The sequence below is a fragment of the Xenopus tropicalis genome, chromosome 1 (genome assembly GCF_000004195.4).
Source record: "Xenopus tropicalis strain Nigerian chromosome 1, UCB_Xtro_10.0, whole genome shotgun sequence".
NCBI lineage: Eukaryota > Metazoa > Chordata > Amphibia > Anura > Pipidae > Xenopus > Xenopus tropicalis.
Window position 1 is genome coordinate 79,497,632 of NC_030677.2, and position 18,520 is coordinate 79,516,151.

The 18,520-nt window shown below is 38.2% G+C and overlaps 1 protein-coding gene across 1 annotated transcript; it reads right to left on the reverse strand.

Moving 5' to 3' along the window:
• Positions 1-2,263: 2,263 nt before the first annotated feature.
• enam (enamelin) lies at positions 2,264-18,273 on the reverse strand. The gene is given in 8 exon segments (NM_001145743.1): positions 2,264-5,009; positions 5,844-5,891; positions 8,526-8,579; positions 9,663-9,989; positions 11,371-11,409; positions 13,523-13,558; positions 13,644-13,711; positions 18,212-18,273. Coding segments are annotated over 7 exon segments (3,180 nt in total). The 5' UTR covers positions 13,701-13,711; positions 18,212-18,273; the 3' UTR covers positions 2,264-2,390.
• Between the last annotated feature and the right edge of the window lie 247 nt (positions 18,274-18,520).

Below are 18,520 nucleotides of genomic sequence, written 5' to 3' on the forward strand. Positions count from 1 at the left end.
GGTGAGGTCATACAGGCACGTGGAGGCCACACACACTACTGAGCCACATTTTGACTTGTTTTAAGGACATTACATCAAAGTTGGATCAGCCTGTAGTGTTTTTTTCCACTTTAATTTTGAGTGTGATTCCAAATCCAGACCTCCATGGGTTGATAAATTTGATTTCCATTGATAATTTTTGTGTGATTTTGTTGTCAGCACATTCAACTATGTAAAGAACGAAGTATTTAATAAGAATATTTCATTCATTCAGATCTAGGATGTCTCATTTTTGTGTTCCTTTTATTTTTTTGAGCAGTGTATTTCAAATGTTAGTTAAAGTTCCAAAGGAGTTTATTTTCACATTTCAATGGAACAATGAGTTAAATAGTATCATGTGGCTGCTGCTATGCCACACAAATGGTACAGTCTAACCCCCACCATCTACCTAAAATAGTATGGTCTGGCCCCCATCTACGAAAATTGGTTCAGTCTGACTACCTAAAATGGAACGGTCCTACCCCCCCATCCACCTAAAATGGTAGGCCCTACTCCTGTCTGCATAAAATGGTATGGTCCAAACCCCTGTCTGTGTAAAGTGGTACAGTCCGACCCCCCCCATCCACCTTTGATACTGCAGCTATGTGGTTACAGTAGTCTTTAAATACATTTCCATTGTTTTTATGGTTGCTATTAGATTGCCAGTATAGCATTAACTCTAAAGATAGACCATAAAAAACCACATAACATTTATTTGGAGATCAACATTTTAATTCAATAACCATAAATAAACAAAGAGTCCAAAATGTGTTTTTCTAGGCTGTGGATGTTCATAGTATGATAACAGTTAAAGGAAAACTATACCCCCAAACAATGTAGGTCTCTATAAAAAATACATTGCATAAACAAGCTCATATGTAAAACCCTACTTCATCTAAATAAAGATTTTCATAAAAATATACTTTTTTAGTAGTATGTGCTATTGGGTACTCCTAAATAGAAAATTTCCATGTTAAGTGCCACCTCCTGGGATCATAGGATTCACAGTGCACACAGCCATCACTAAATGGTGGATCAAGGGAAAGGATGTAAAAGGGCAATATTTACATATTATATATTACAGTTTGGCAAGCTTCATTAATAGGTCACTTAACATAATATAAATTATCTGTTAGTTAAGTATTCATTATGGGGGTATAGTTTTCCTTAAATAGGCTGCACATGTACAATGTAGCTAAAGGATGATTATTAGCCAGTTGTGATGCAGAATGCACTGATTAGTAAGCTGCCATGTAATGTTTTAAATTATTCCTTTATCAGATTCATATATGAATTTATATACACAATATACTGTGAGTGATTCCATAAGTTTAATAACTGACAGCAGCACAGAGCATGTGCAGTGAATCAACAGAAAATAAGATGGGGAGCTACTGGGGACATAGAAAGATAGCTGTGTAGGCATAGCATTTCTAGCTCATTTCTTGAGCTTTATTTCTCCTTTAGCATTTAAATGTTTTTAATGCTGCACATTAGCATTAACCCAAGGTGACTACAGCCCTTTAACAGTGAAGATCAGGGGTCCCGAATCTTTCTTTCTCATGAGCCACAGTCAAATGTAAAAAGACTTGGAGAGCAACACAGGCATCATAAAAGTTCATGGAGGAGCCAAATAGGGCTGTGATTGGGCTATTAGGTAGCCTCTATGCACACTATCTGCTTACAGGAGGCTTTATTTGTTAGTATTATTATTGTTGTTTTATTTAACCAAAACTTGCCAACAAGTCAGGAATTCAAAAATAACTACCTGGTTTGGGGCATTGAGAGCAACATCGAAGGGGTTGGTGAGCAACATGTTACTCACAATCCATTGGTTGGGGATCACTGGTGAAGATAACAGTGCATTCTGCATCAGAGTTTTATAATCAGCTTCTATGAAAGCTGTAACCATATTTTCTTCTTGATGATTTCCAGCTTTGCAGCAGTAGCTCCAATTAGATGGCCATGAATGTATTTATTGTTAATGTTACGGGGCTGCAAAACTATGCTGCTGATATAAAACCCAGCATTTCGAGCCATATACATTTCTCAGCTTTAGTTTTACTTTAAAAAGTCATGGAGCTCTGTTTCAAGCTCTATTATCTAAAATTCTTGAGGTTAAGTGATTTGCTTGACTTGTTAGTAAGGATGCTGTTTCAAATATATATTCTACCCCACTTCTTTAGACCATTTGTAAATACTGATCTTGGCAAAATTTTCATTGATGAATAATCAGATATTCATATTGGAAATGTCCTTAAAGTTTTATTGTTTGTCTGTATTGATAGCTACCTCGAACAAATGGTGCTAATAAGGCTGTATCAAATCCAAATTAGGATTTCATAAAATGCAAAAGGTATTTACTGGGAAGACTATTTCTTAAGTATTAGACAGTCAGGCAAGTTACCAATTGCATTGATAGGCTTTTCTGCATCACTCTGCTCTGTATTCAGTACTGGTACTGCATCTGCACTGAGTTTGTCATGGTTTAACAAAGATGCAGTAGGCCTGGTTTTAGCAATATTTATTGCCTTTTTATTTGTATGTATTTCTTGGTCTTGTGGGCATGTAAGTATTTCTAGTAGTTTCCCTATTCCTTTTTTAACTTTCCCTTCATCCTTTATTCTTCTATCAGGTAAATCAGACCCCGGGGTATTTGCTAAAGGCATGTAAACATTTTCAGATGCTAAAAATCTTTTTTTAAGGGAGATTGATTCATCTTGGCTGGGGGGCAGATAACTGTCTGCATCACCTCTATAAGAGCATTGTTTTTTTGGAAATGCATAAGGATATTCAGAATTTTGCTCATAAGAAGGCTTTGATGTGCATGGGACTGAATCTGAAGATTTCCCTCTAGAACTCTGAATATTGTCATGGTTATTAGAACTGTTAGGTCTCACTGTCATTACATTGTTTTGGATGCTAAATTTTGGTGACTCTATAACATCTCTTGTATGTTGCCTGTGAGTTTGATCTTGATGTGGTACAGATTCCATGTACTCATTTAAAACTACTTTTAAATGATGAACATTATCTTCATTTGCTGAAGGATGTGATTGGCCCATATCATTAAGCTTGCAGCAAACTAATATTAATGCATTATTATGTTCTAATGTTGGATCGACCCCTGTAAGTGGAATAGTACATGAATAATGTCCCGTCTTCCTAGGATTCAAAGATTGACGTCTCAAGCTGGAAGGATAGATGTTGGGATTTACTTCTTGAAGTGAGCGAAACACCCCTGGACTATGGTTCTCAGAATGTGCTTTGGAATAAGGAGTTAGTTTAAGATGAACTGGATTATTTTGGGAATCATGTAGCTCATCTATTGGAATATATAGAATACCATCTGTTGATGGTTTATTAAAAATAAAAGGTGACTTATTGTTTGGGCTTTGCAAGTAAGCTTCCTGATTAGTAATATAGCCATTCTGAGCCATGGGTTCATTGGTTGTAAAGGTTGATACGTCTGTGTTTTTGGCCGGATCCAGTTTTGATATTAACAAATAATTTGGTTGATCTATGGGCTGTCTGTCCAGTTCCACCCTGTTATTGCTAGCTGTAGGCCACTGTTTTTGCCTTTGGGAACCCTTTATATAGTACGTAGAAGAACCTGGATTTTCAAACTGAACAGCTGAAAAGTCTATTTCATTGTCCCAGTGCTGTTTTCCTAATGGCAGTTCGTTGTTAGTCTGATGATACAATTCTGTATCAGGATAAAGATAGATTTCTTTCTGGCCTAGCAAGTTATTCCTTGGACTTTCCAGCTGATCAGGTTTCTTTTGCCATGTATTGCTCAAAAGATGACTTGGATTCTTTGGGTTATTATCACCATACACTTGGAAGTGGTTAGTTGGGAAGTGTTTTACCAAATAAATAGATTCCAGCTGCTGACCAGTAGTAGCTGTGCCAATATCATAAGCTGTGCCAATATCAGAAGCTGTGCCTTCCTTTTGATAAAGAGCAGCATTCTCACCATTGTGTTGAAAAAATTCACCTCCTATAAAAAGGTCTTCACTCTTTATATGGGCAGTGTTTATGTTCCCACTATTGTCACCATTGTTGGGGACACTCAGTTTTTTGTCTTCTTTATTAATTTGAGTATAAGATGGTGTGTTTCTATGGCTTGAGAATATTCCCCTGGGAGCATATTCACTTTCAATTACTGATTCCATAATATGCCCAGGAAAATGCTCCCTACCTTGATGCTGGACTAGAATAATTTTGCGGTTAGGAGTTTTATTTTTATTAACTAAGAACGATAGATGTTCATTATCAACTTTTGGAGAAGCATTTTCTGGCACATTGTTTCTGTAAATTTGTTGTATTGCATCATTTCCTATTGTGTTCATGGTAGGATCAAAATGCATTCCCCTAGCTTCTCTTACAAAACTATCACCATCTTTCGTAGCCACTGTTCTAAGTGGTATTTTATCTGAATTTGTCTGAGGAACATGCCTAATGTAACTTGATTTTTCGGTGTGGATGTTTGTCAATGGTACTTTGCCTGTAATTTGTTCTTGGTGATAGATGGTATTTTGAGATGGGAAGCCTCCCCGTCCAACTAAAATCTTGTCAACTATATGATATTTTTGATGGGGCTGGTGGTTACTTAATATAGTGTCTGGATTAGGTGCTCTGACAACATAGTGTGCTTGTCTGGATGCCCCATGTAAAGTGTTTTTATGTTTATTATGGACAACAGCTATCACTGGAGGTCCTTCTATGTGTCCATTTTGCGCATTTAAGGGAATGGTGGAACTCTGTATAATATCTCCAGCCATACTTTCATTGTTAGTTGTGGCGTTTCCTTGGCTTTGGGAAATTGTTGTTGAATTATTATCAGCTATTGTTGTATTGCTTGTCTCTGCTACTGGACTTTCAGTTTTGGGAGACTCTTTTTCAGCCTTTGCAGGTTCCTCATCTTCATTTATTTCTTCAGAATTATAAGGTGCTCTGCCTCCCATTCCAAAAAAGCCAAAGTAATTACCCTATTAGGAATCAGAAATTTAAAAATAAAAAAACAGCAATTTATATACATTTTAACTTAATTGACTGAAGTATCCTACATAATTTTAAGAATCTAAATTCTCTGGTCTGGACCAAAACTTTTTCATAAAATTCAAAGATTTAGTCATATGTTTTTAATTTTGTTGCCACAAACTTTTTCAGAGTAAGCTACAATGAAACACTGCAGGACATTTCTTAAGGTCCCCATACACGGGCCGATTCTAGCTGCCGATATCGGCCCCTTAGACCGATTCGGCAGCTAATCGGCCCGTGTATGGGCACTACCGACGGGCCTGCCCGAACCAATATATGGCCTAAAATCAGCCAGATATCGATCGGGCAGGTTAAAAAATCTAGTCGGATCGAGGACCGCATCAGCTCATTGATGCAGTCCTCAAACCGAATTAGCCTACACGTTCCCCAATATCGCCCACCCGAATCTTTACGTGTATGGGGACCTTTAGAATGTACAGCTGTCGGGAGTGACCATGAACGTTTGTGTTATAAATAGCTTTCAATGCTCTAATTATTGTAGCTAAATGGCATTAGAATCTTTTGTTTTGAAATTAAAGTGAAGAAAATGATTGAAATGGCTAATCCCTAAATTTGCAATAATTTGTAATCACAGTATTTACTGTCTGTAAATTGTGAGCAGTTGGTTCAGATGAACTACTCCTCAAGACTCTTAACCTAAATGTAAAAAGATTTAGCTGTACCTTGAACTAGAAAACTAATCACCCACAGGATACCAAAAAAAACAGGACACACAATGCAGTAAGTGTATATGACTATGCCAGTTACATTTTTGCACTTACATTGCCTTCATTGCTGTTTGGTGGCCTCCCAAATCCGTGCATAAAAGGCTACAATGTGCAAAAGGAAATATTCAATATAAGTTTTAAAGTTTTTAAACTACATATAACCCCAGCTTTATAACTGGCTTTATTTTTTATTCAGGTCTAGGAATTGTAAAAATTCAATAATAACCTTCAATGAAGGAGGATTGGACTTGCTGTAAATTCAGTACAATTTGTAACATAAATGTTAGACTAGGCAAAATAATAGGGCAGTTATCAACACAGGGTGCAAACACTATGCTTGCTAATAGGTGCAAAAATGCTCTTATTAATGTAGCTAAAATGGTATCAGAATCTTTTGTTTTGAAATTTTACTGAAGAAAATTATTGCAATGGAAACCATTCAGAGCTCCCTAAGTGTGCAATAATATGTTATCACAGTATTTACTGTATGTAATTTGTGAGCAGTTGATCCAGATGACGAACCCATATATTTTAACATTTTGCTGTAACATTAATGTTAGACTAGACAAAAGAATAGGGCATTTATCAACACAGGGTGCAAACACTATGCTTGCTAATAGGTGCAAAAATGTTCCCATTTGCATGCAGTCTGAATAGTTCTTTTGCCTGGCACTGGTGCCAAGCAAATGCAATCGGTTGGCTGGACCTTTAATGCCGCACTTGGTGTTTGAATCACTCTCAGATACAAGGTAGTCTTGTCCTTAATACCTGCCCTGAGTAAGTATTACATACAGGTTTCAGAGCACATTGCATACCCCGGTGATCCTTCCTTTGCAAGTAAAGGGCATGAGAGGGGATGCCCATGTCATACTTATATATGTCACATATTAATACAGTGTTAACAGAATGCAGAAATTAACAGTTATTTAAAGACAGAAGATAGATAGACATCTGTCTTGTGTCTATAGAATTGCACTTATTTACATTATGTTAGATGTCACTAGGAATGCTAGAGGTATCATTGCCCAGATATTTTCTTTATCCCATTTTTAAAGATGCTAAATTGCTCCTGTTTCTAGTCACTTGCATGAAAAGGCAGTTAAATATTTGATGCCAGGTTTAAGAAAAAAAACATGCAGAACATGCCAGAAACCAGGGACATTTCTAAGAAAGGTAAATTGCTGGGCTAAACTTATTGCACGAACTGTAGTCCTTCTAAATGTATTTACTAGAATTTCTTCTCTATGTAATCTTTTAATCTTACTGTGATGCACAAAACAGGTTGTATGCAGTTAATTGGTACGATTTAGCTCTTTATGTATGCTTTGTGTTCTAGGATAGGGAGACAAGTAACTGCTGATAATAATAATCACAGCCCATACAAACTATAGTTGTAGTTGTAATTTTCAGTTTACAACAGATGAAATATTTTGGAATATTGTAAGTTACAGTGCTGTGACTTCACAGCAATTTTGGGAGGAGTAAAAGTCATGTGATCAGCTTCCAATTCCTAGTTAACCCCAGGGATGAACTGCTCCTTTTCTGTAAACCTGAGGTTTAGGGCTTTTTATACTAAATTTGTTTTATCTCCTTTAGAGGGCAATCCACATAATTCTTAAATGTGAAAATGCAGCTCGTTCATTGCATTATGAGTCCAAAAGGGGTTCTTTTTTCTAGTATATATTATTATAAAATAATATATACTTGGAATATATATACTTGGAATATTTGCAGTTAGGGTGACATATGGAGGCACATTTATCAACATTCTTTTTTCCAAGGTTTTTAAAAACTCAAACTCATTTCAACTAAAACCGCAAAAACCTCTAAAAACATGAATGAAATCAAATTGTAACCATTTGTCTAGGAAAACTTCCATTGACTTCTACGTGACCACAACATCTTTTAGATGGCGAAATTTTGTATTCTTTCTTAGGTGGATTTTATGCATAATACAGTAAATGGTGTTTTTTACACCAAAAAATCAGGTTTTAGTCCAAAAAACACATATTGTGGAAAAAAAAAATGTCCGTTAGTAAACGGCCCCCTTTCAGTTGGTCAGTGTCTAGTACTACTAATGAGAATTATGTAAGACCTCTGAGAAGCTGACATCTATATATATAGTGGCCATACAGAGACCGATTTTGCTCATTCAGACTTCCTGGCGCTTCCTGACTGTGACCCGCAAAACCATAACCCCCACATTCGGCCCTAACCCCCAAAATGTTGAGATTGTAGGACCTGCACTCAACCTATAACACAGTCCAGTCCAGACCTACCAGCTTGTTTCCACTCTGTATGCTACTTCTGCACACTCCAAGGCAGGGAAAGTTTGAGAGCAGTCTGCCCCCCACCCAACCCGAACCTGAAATGGTCTCCTAAATTTCAACCCTAACCCAGCTGACCGAAGAGGAAACCTGCAGGTTGTGGGTCAACCTGCACATCATAAGATGTGGTCCTCAACCAGTGGCCTGCATACCTTCTTGTGATATCGCCCACCCCAAGGTGGGTATATAATGGAAAGATCTTTACTTTTATGCTCAATTTGAGAGTTCTGTTTTATTTAATGAACAATCTTTTTGATTGCTGATTTCTTTTCTCTGGTATAACCAATGTTCTAATCTAGAATCACATTAAGAGTTCTGACTCTAAGAAGACTCATATCTTTCATAACACATTGAAGTTGCTTTACATAACCTTTTTCTGTGTAGACATTTGAAAATCTGTTTTACATACCTGTTGCCAGTAGGGTTGATATGGGTTCATTATATTGGAAAATGGAGGAAACATCTGTAATTACATATATACATTACAAAAAAAACACATGTTACCATAAATCAGATATTAAAGTTTTCCCACATTTATTTTTAATTTTTAGTAGTCAAAAACCCTAAGAATAAAGGACATGTCAATGCAAAAAATATTTTTTGTCTAATAAAAGATAAAATAGCGAGGACCCAGCATATACATTAAGAGACCATTCCACTGAATTCTAAGCAACTTTCCAATCAGGAGTGGGCTAAGATGGCTGGGCAAACTGGCCTGCCACTCTGCCCCTCCTCCCTGTGAGTGCCTGCATGTATGTTGCCATCACAAGGGAGTGCGCCAAAAAGAGGCAGTGCAGGCAAGAGAGCTATTTGCTATTGAAAGCAACATTTGCTTAACTCCTGGCTATGACTTTTTAAACAATGTTGCAAAGGTGTGTCTGCTATAGCAGGACAGGCCTGTCAATATATTGGCTTGTGTTACATTGTTTCATAAGCCAGAGCCTCCAGGGCAGAGAATAGAAAAGGACAGAAAAACACTCCTTTTAATAGCAATAATATATACAAATAACTTAAAAACCATTACAAATTTTAATGGATATTGCAAAGTTGCTTATTTTTTTTTTGGTTGACATGTTCTTTAACTGACCCTATAAAATTGCTGGCCTTTGAAAAGAGCTGTTGGGCTGAAAGCCAAAGTAGTAGTCCAAAACTGTCTGAACTGGTAATATCTCAGAAACCACTAAACATAGAAAAATTAAATGTAAATTGCAAAAGTTCTCAGAGGATCACTCTTAGTAAGTTTACATCAGTTCTTTTTTTGTGTTTAGTTCCAAACAATGAACACACATAAAACTGTGTGTTTCTCTGTATAACTATGCACTTAGAGGGTTCTATAAGTGCACTAGATTCACTTATCTTAACTAGATGTAACTGGGCCCCACAGCAATTTCAATTTAGGGCCTGAAAATATTGCTAAGTTAATCTATTTTACCAATATATAATAAAACTGTAGAGGCCCCCTACACTCCTGCCCCCTACCCCCCTCCTGCAACCACAGGGTCTGCTTCCTCTGTAGTCATACCCCTGGATTATTTTACAATCTTACCATGGGTGCCTGAGCTTGTTGGTCAGGTGCAGGGGGTAGCTGAAGAGGTTGATGTGGTTGTTTTGTGACATAATTAGATTTTGATTGTGGAGGATTGAGTTGTGGTTGCTGTACAGGTGGGGCTGGCAGCTGTGGAAGCTGTGACTGGACTGGCTGCAGATGGAATCTTGGCAGATTCAATGGAATGGTCTCTTTATGTATCTGCTGGGTCCTCGCTATGTTCTGTGGTAGCCATGAGGAAGGTTGTCTACCTAAGGCTTGCTGTAGCTGGATCATCTGTGAGTAGTGTGGAAAGCCCAATCCATACATAGAGCCAATACTGGGCATCTAAAAAATGAATAATTGTTGACGTGAAGGAAAATTTTATGAAATTGAACACTGTAAACTGAAAGTTTATTTAATAGAAACAAATAAAATTACAGAGCGGACAAGAGATTAGTCAGGGCTGGAACTAGGGGCACGTGCCAAGGGAGCAGCGTTGGGGGTGCTAGACATGTACCTCTTCAGTTTACCTGCCTAATTCCAAGTCCTTGTACCCCCCACAGCTGGCTTACTGGTGCTTGGCCCCCAGCGAGAAGTCTACTCTGCATGTGTATTCCCACCCCACACACACACCATCGCCAAGCATGTGCGCATGTTCTTGTGTGCACGTGTGGAGGAGGGTAGCCGGCCGGGTGGCCTAGGGTGTCTGGCCAGCTAGGCCCGTTGCTGAAATTAGTTTTTCATATTAGAAGTAATATGGCAAACTTAAAAGGAAAAGAGAGATCATTTACAATGCCTCATGCAAATGCCTGTGCAAAGTGCCAAACAAAAGTGTAATTATTATTAACATTTATTTATAAAGCGCCAACATATTCCGCAGCGCTGTAATCTGCTATTTTTTGCGGGGCATTGTGCAAATTTCATTTTGGAGAGCAGAAACCTGTGAACTGCGCTTTGATAAGAATGCGGCCTGTGTTAGGTGTCATTTTGAGATGCAAGTTGTAGGATGCATAGCCCACATTGGTCTGCATCCCTTAGGGCCTGGGCACAGGGTCGGACCCAAGGTGCCCCCGCCGTGCCCCCCAACCCCCTGCAGGGCCCCCCGCCACCCACCCAACATCCTCCCCTGAGTATGCCTAAGTGAAACGCATCAGCGGAGGATATTGGCGGCCAGGGGAAGTGGCAAGGGGATCGGGTCTGTGTGATCAGGTCCTTAGTGCTGCACTTTGCTGCATAATACAACTGTTTTTTTTTCTTTTCCACAAGCAGGTCTTTGACAAAAATTAAATGTTTGTCAGATCTAAGGTTTTTTAAATGAATTATGCAGCAAGCCAGAGCAATTGATTGCTGAAAAACGGAGTGAGATCAGGAGTATGCATGTTTTTTCTTCAGTTGCTTGCCCAGCCACTAGTCAGAGCCACTTTAAGGTATGAGCAGGCCCAGGGCAAACATTTAATTGGTGGGCCCTCTGCCAAGTGTTCTACTCAGGCACAGCCTGAATGGTGGCCACCACGTCTGGCCACTTGATATCATTTCCCAGCTCTTTGTCAGCCAAAACTTGATTAATTGTGTGATTACTTTAGTTCTGTTTGTGAAACATATAGAATTTACATCCCACTGGGGCTGTCATTGATGTGGTATGAGATCAGTATGTACTGTAATTTATTTAAAATTGATCCTTTAATAGGTAGATACCTGTATATCATTTTCTTGAAAAGTTTCTCACCTGTGGGTTCTGATAGCCATAGGGTCCGTAAGGCATTCCCTGGTAATATCAGAACAAACAATATTGTTATTAAATATAAATGTTTTACTGGGAATAAGGAATAATTGCTACAGCTATATGTCATTTTCACTATAGAAGTAGTGGCTTAAAAGGGCAGCCCCAGAGCAGTGGCTGAGAGGAGAGGGGAAGAATAAAGGTACATATTTATATATAGGCACCCATGGGCCTGTGTCTTGGGGGGCAGCCCATAGGTGCCTATAGAGTAGAACCCCCATTTTATGTGCTTCAGGGGACCAGAAAAAAATCCAGGAAATGTAACATGAGGGAAATGCACTATGCATTATATATTGGTGGAACCGCAAAATACAGTACAAAATACATGGTTATCACAACCAATCATTACCAAGAAAAAGCAAGCATTTTTCTTGGCTGACAAATGCACACTAGTACTGTGTAGCCTATTCAGAAATGGCTTGTTCCATACTGGCAATCACATGAGGACCTGAAGTAAGGAGAGATGGCATCTGCCAACCCCACTGTTATGCATTTTTCATCCAGAAAAAGTTATAGCTGCTGTTTGTTGCAGTCCAGGCTGAGGTTTGGGATGGGTGAAGGGGACCTGTTGGGGCGGGCTGTAAAGATGACAAAATAGTGCTTCTCTGTCTCACAAAGCAATAGCCATCTCTATAGTATAACTAATGCAAACTTTTTACTTGAAAAGCATTCACAAAGCAACAACTAAAGAAACACACACTATGCCATGATCTTCTGTTTGTACTGGGAAAAAATGTAACTATTTCCTATACTGGCTTTGACATTTTTAGCAAATTATGTAAATACAGTTTTGGAATAGTTATAGCTAGTGATGAGTGACATTTTTCGGCAGGCATGGATTCGCTGCAAATTTCCCAATACCACAATTTGCAGATTGTTTCTCAAAACGGGCAGCAAAATTTGGCGTGGAAAAATTTGCCATGCGTCAAAAAAATGAAGCACAGCCTGATTGGTGGCCACCATGTCTGGCCACTTGATATCATTTCCCAGCTCTTTGTCAGCCAAAACTTGATTAATTGTGTGATTGCTTTAGTTCTGTTTGTGAAACATATAGAATTTACATCCCACTGGGGCAAAATTGGCACGGAAAAATTCGCCACGCGTCAAGAAAATGACGCACAGCAAAAAAATAACACCCCTCCCATAAATTTTCTTCGACACGTGCTTAGTTGATTTTTGAAAAGTTGCGCTAATTTTTCAGCAACACAGGACAGATTCACTCATCACAAGTTATAACCCTAACTGTAAGGGGCACATTCATGAAATACGGATTGGATATGATAATTCCTTAAGATCACGAATATGTTTACGAAAAAATCGTATTAGTCATGATAATATCGTATTGGCGATCAGAAAGTCACAAAATTTTTGTACCGAACGATCGTAAAATGCAGGAAAACCTTTCCGACTTTGATCCTTCTGTGCATGATTTTGGAAGCCTCCCATAGGAATCAATGGCACTCTGCAGCTCCAACCTGGCCCAAGGAAAGTCATGATAACGAAGCTTAAATGAATCCAAAACGTTCGTACTCGGTGCGACAATACGATTCTGTCGCACAAATTTTGTCACAAAGTACCAATAAGTCGCGCAAAATACGAAAAAGTCGCTGAAAATACGCTTGGAGCATTCGTGGATTAGTAAATCTCCCCCTAAGTATAGCTATAGCAGGTTTAGGTGGCGTAATTGTGCAAGGCCGCTTGGGAGACAAGCAGCACTGCTGCAGAAGCCAACTGTTTGGGTGGGGTGAAAATTTGTCACTGGGCCCCATAAATCTATAGTTAAGCCACTTATAGCAATTATCAGGGACACCATCAGTGATCATGGAGCACCATAGCATGAAATTACCTGTGCACACATGGTCACACCCAGATACACCCTGGTCATGAAATTATGGCAAAACCCTACCTGATTCCCACCCCCTTCTCAGGCCCCAAACCATACATTTGTGTCTCTTGGGCCACTTCTCTGCTAAACGGTCCCTGACTGGATTACCCCCTATAATCCTCCCTGGCAATTATAAGAGTTCAGCTTGAAGGAGACGCAGACTTTTATGCCAAATGGACATTTATAACATTTACAAATGTTGTGTTTACTTACCTCTTCACTGTTACTTGACATATGTGAAAAATGCATCTGTAAATAAAAATAGATTTCATTTCAAAGACTCAAGTTGGGCCGTGCTTTGGTATGGGGCTAACATATAGAAGATGTAACTTACAGGGACTGCATTAGAAGAGATCAGGAAGCAAAGGAGAAGAATAATAGGTACCATCATTTTGGCAATGCCTAAAATAAAATAATATGAAGCTTTATATTAAAATATATTCAGAAACATGTTTCTTCCCAAAAATGAAATATAGTGAGTGCAAGAGTGCATGTGAATGTAAGATTTCTCAGCAAGAGTTTAGGAATGTAAATGTTAGTGTGTATGTGAATGAGAGTGAGTATGAATCAGTATGAGTGAGGTATGGTTCTAATAGGCTTGGGTAACGCTGTATAAATAACCATGGACCTAGACCAACATGCATACTGGTACAAGAACATACCATATATAACATACTAGTAGCTCAGTGGGTCTTCACCATAAAGCCCATTGTAACTGTCTTGTGGATAGTTTCACCCCCATGAGCAGCCATCAACAAAACAATGCCCACACTGATAAGTAAATTCAAATACTTCTGGTGCAGATAATTGGCCCTGGATTAGCTAAAAAAAACACATCAGAACTGTTTCATGTAAATATGAGTGTACTCATGTATGGCTGTAAACTGTCAAATACACTTTGTTTGCACTCATTTTGTACCCCATACACATAGCACCTGTGCCTCTTTGATCCTTTATATAAGTGTTATGTGCCAGTTTTTTGGGTATGCCTACCTATGCACATAAGGTACAAACTGCAGCACACTCAGGAACAACAGACTGCTGAATGCTGTACCACTGCAAGCAATTGATAGGAATGTAGGTGTATGCCCGTGTCTTGCCTTTGTAAATGCCATTACCTTACAGGCATAATTTGACTGTTATTTACTAACTGTAGTAAATATTTGCATATATGGTTGCTGCAACAAAGTTATGCAGGAATTTTGTGAAAGAATGTTGCATTGTGGGTAAAAATATGCTGAATTGCACTTTGCACTCCTTTAGTAAATGAGCCCTTATTCATTTTTAATTACGACACAATGTGTATTACAGAAACAGTATCACCAAAGTGTCTTATATACATATAAATATAATATGCTGGTAGGATGGAGAGGTAGCCTGCTAGGGCACCCAGCCACCTTGGCCTGCCTCAGGTTAACTGTACTGGTAAAAAAAATGTACTTCACAAATTCTACTCTGCTTGTTTAGCCATGGGGGCAGCCATTCAAGTTGAATGGGCAAAACAGCATTACATAGCAGATAGCATATAAACTGTATAGAATACAATGGATTTAGTTCTTATACAGGAAGATAAATAGGAGTCAAATGCCATTTACACCGTGCTACAGTCTGACACACTTTCTCATGTAAAACAGGACATTTGTTGTCAACAAACAGTTTATTTGTAGGTGCTGGATAATCAGATACAAACTTTAAAATCTTTTCACCTTTTGATGTTACTAGAAAACATGTGGAGGAGGTCTAAACAACTTAATAGTACATTAAACCATACCATTTAGCATAAGAGTTAGTCCTCTCTTTAGGTTTGAACATTTTGATGAGCTCTGCCTGTCAGTAGGGATGTAGCGAACATCGCCAAAAATGTTCGCGGACTTTCGGCAAAACTCGCGAACTTTGCGAACCCCATAGACTTCAATGGGAAGGCGAACTTTAAAACCTAGAAAACTGATTTTAAAGTTGTTTAAAGGGTGCCACAACCTGGACAGTGGCATGCAGGAGGGGGATCAAGGGCAAAAATTTATCTGAAAAATACTTTGTAAAAAAAACGCAAAAAAAAAAACGCAAAAAAAACCCGCCAAAAAATAACGCCAAAAAAAAAAACGCAAGCTATTCCTATGTATACGCAAAGGCGAAAAACCGAAGCGAAAAAACGCGGCGGAAAAAACCGAGGCAAAAAAACGCAACGCAAAAAAAAACGCGGCGAACCCAAAATGGCGAACATCGCCAAAAGTTCGCGAATTTGCGGACTTGCGAACACCCGATGTTCGCACGAATTAGTTTGCCGGTGAACAGTTCGCTACATCTCTACCTGTCAGCACTGAGATGGCTTCTGGTATAATGTTGCACATAGATTAATATTTAATGTAATTTACGACTAGAAGAAAAGCATTTTCCACCTGATGACAGCAGCAGCTAAATGGCCTAGTGTAAAGTTACTATTAAGGTGGCCATACACATATTATTACAGGTATCGGACCCCTTATCCGGAAACCTGTTATCCAGAAAGCTCCGAATTATGGAAAGGCTGTCTCCCATAGACTCCATTTTAATCAAATAATTCAGAAGTTTAAAACTGATTTCCTTTTTCTATGTAGAAATACAACAGTACCTTGTAATTGATCCCAACTAAGATATAAATAATCCTTATTGGATGCAAAACAATCCTATTGGGTTTAATTAATGTTTTATTGATTTTTTAGTGGACTTAAGGTATTAAGATCCAAATTACGGAAAGACCCCTTATCCGGAATACCCTTGGTCCCGAGCATTCTGGATAATGGGTCCTATTCCTGTATTATTATTATTATTATTATTAATAATAATGCACGATTATTGGTATATCTATGGTGCCCCAATTGAGCCTTACTAATACCCCTTCTGTCTGTGGGGGATGAGATGGAGAGAGTCCCTGACTAGCCCATATAGTACCAACTTTAGACTTGGAAGGAGAGGGAGGGAAGGGGGCAGTTTGCTGGCACACAAATAGTCAAACATTACCCATTCTGTGCCTTGTAGTGTTTTTTGGATTCCCCCATCAATTGTGTCGGCAATATGACAAGTGCTCTTTGAACATGATGTGCACTGGAAATTACATTTTCTAGCAAGGTGGGGCTGTGCTAGTAATAAACCACTTCAATTAGATTTCCACTAAACCGGTCATTTACTGAAAAGGAAATGAACAGCAATAATATAAATCCTGGGGAAACATTATGCAATGCAGAGATAAGGTTATAAAGTTCTTTTTTCTAATTAACAAGATGGCAAAATAGCTCCAAGTAATGTGTGACGACTGCAGATATCGACATAACACTGTTTACATGTCCCTTTACAGAATTAAGTGGAGGTCAGGTCAGCTATGCAGGGCATACGCATGGGGCGGCTGACAGTAACATGACAGATATGCTATCATAACATTTATTTAATTATATTACTAGTCTTTAAAGGGGTTGTTCACCTTTAAGCTAACTTTTAGTATGTTATGGAATGGCTAATTCTAAGTAACTTTTCAAGTGATTTAAATTTTTTCTTCTTTATAGTTAATTGCCTTCTTCTTCTGCCTCTTTCCAGCTTCCAAATGTGGGTCAACGGAAGCCAAAAGACTGTGGCCCTGTGAGGCTATGATTTTAGTGTTAAAGTGGATCTGTTACCCAGACATAAAAAGCTGTATAATAAAAGCCCTTTTCAAATTAAACAAGAAACCCAAATTAATTTTTAACATATCCAAACCCATTATAAAGGCATTTAAAAATCCCAGCTGTCAATCAATATGCCTTAGGCACAAAGGTGGGGCAGACAAGTACTTTAACTTTCAATGCAGCTCTCACTTTCCCCCTCTCTCCTAACCATCTAATTGTGTAGCCAGTGCATGTGCATGGGCCTGGGCATCTGGTCCCCCATTCTGGCACATACACACAATTTTGGGGTGATACAAAGCTTGCCTTAATAATAGTACCCACAAAATAGCACCTGCCTATTTGCTGTGATTGTGTAAGTCCAGGACTGAAGGAAACAAGATTTATATTACTTATATAGTGTAAGTGAAGTTTATTTTGCTTAACAAACACAATAGAAAAGAATTTCAAATTATTTCTTAGGGTGACAGGTCCCCTTTAATGTAACTTTTATTTACTTACTTTTCTATTCAGACCATCACCAGTCTCTCATTCAAATTAAAGCCTTGTTGCTAGTGTAATTTTGACCCTAGCAACCAGATAGCTGCTGAAATTCTAAACTGGAGAGATGCTACATAAAAAGCTAAATAATTAAAAAATAAAAAACACAAAAAATTAAGACAAACTGCAAATGTTCTCAGAATAGCACTCTCTACATTATACTAAAAGTTAAGTTGAAAGTGAACAACCCCTTTAGTATGCTGAAGATTGCATTGCACTTTGCCTTGTAAGTTTAGGAGCTGACTATAGTATATCTTTTTTGTTGGCATGACCCCTTTATTCTATAGGGTTAATACTCTATATTTAGGTATTTAGTGGTGGTGTCTGGTCTATGACACATCAATTCTGAGAGAGATACCGAGCAGAATAAAACTAGCAATTACTCAGGAAAGTTGCAAAAGTGCTCACAGTAAGTTTCAATAATTTTCTATTTGAAGGGTCTCCTTGGGGCAACCATTTTGCCTGAAGCAAGGTTTTTATTTAATACAAATAATTAGCTTTGGGAGAAATTACGTTCACTTTCGCATTTAAGAAATATTAGTTGCATTTTTGGGAAGGAATAGAACATTTGGATGCACACCAATTATGCTAAAAATGACCAGATTATGAAGCTTAAATGTTTAACGTGAATCACAAAACACCACTCTCTTATGCTGATTTATTATGATAGTACTTAATACGTCTCTGTATTGGATATAATTTCATTTAAATAATAAAGATATGACATTACCTTAAAACTGTAGATTGCGTTCTTGCATTTAGACCGTCGGGTGATTGATAATAAAATCTGCTGGGTTCCTTGGCTTCATGGCTACATTTAAGAAGAGCGGTTAGAGCTAAACGTGACCAATCAGCAGCCACCAAAAGACTAATCTTTGCATCTTTTTTCTTTACAAAAGACACAATGAAACTGCACATAAGATATGTTATTATATGACTTTTGCAAGCAGCTCTTATATTATAGATAATTACTAGTCAACAAATTCAGCTTAGAACTGTAACATTCTAGGGCAAGTCTACAAATCAAACAGTTCTACAG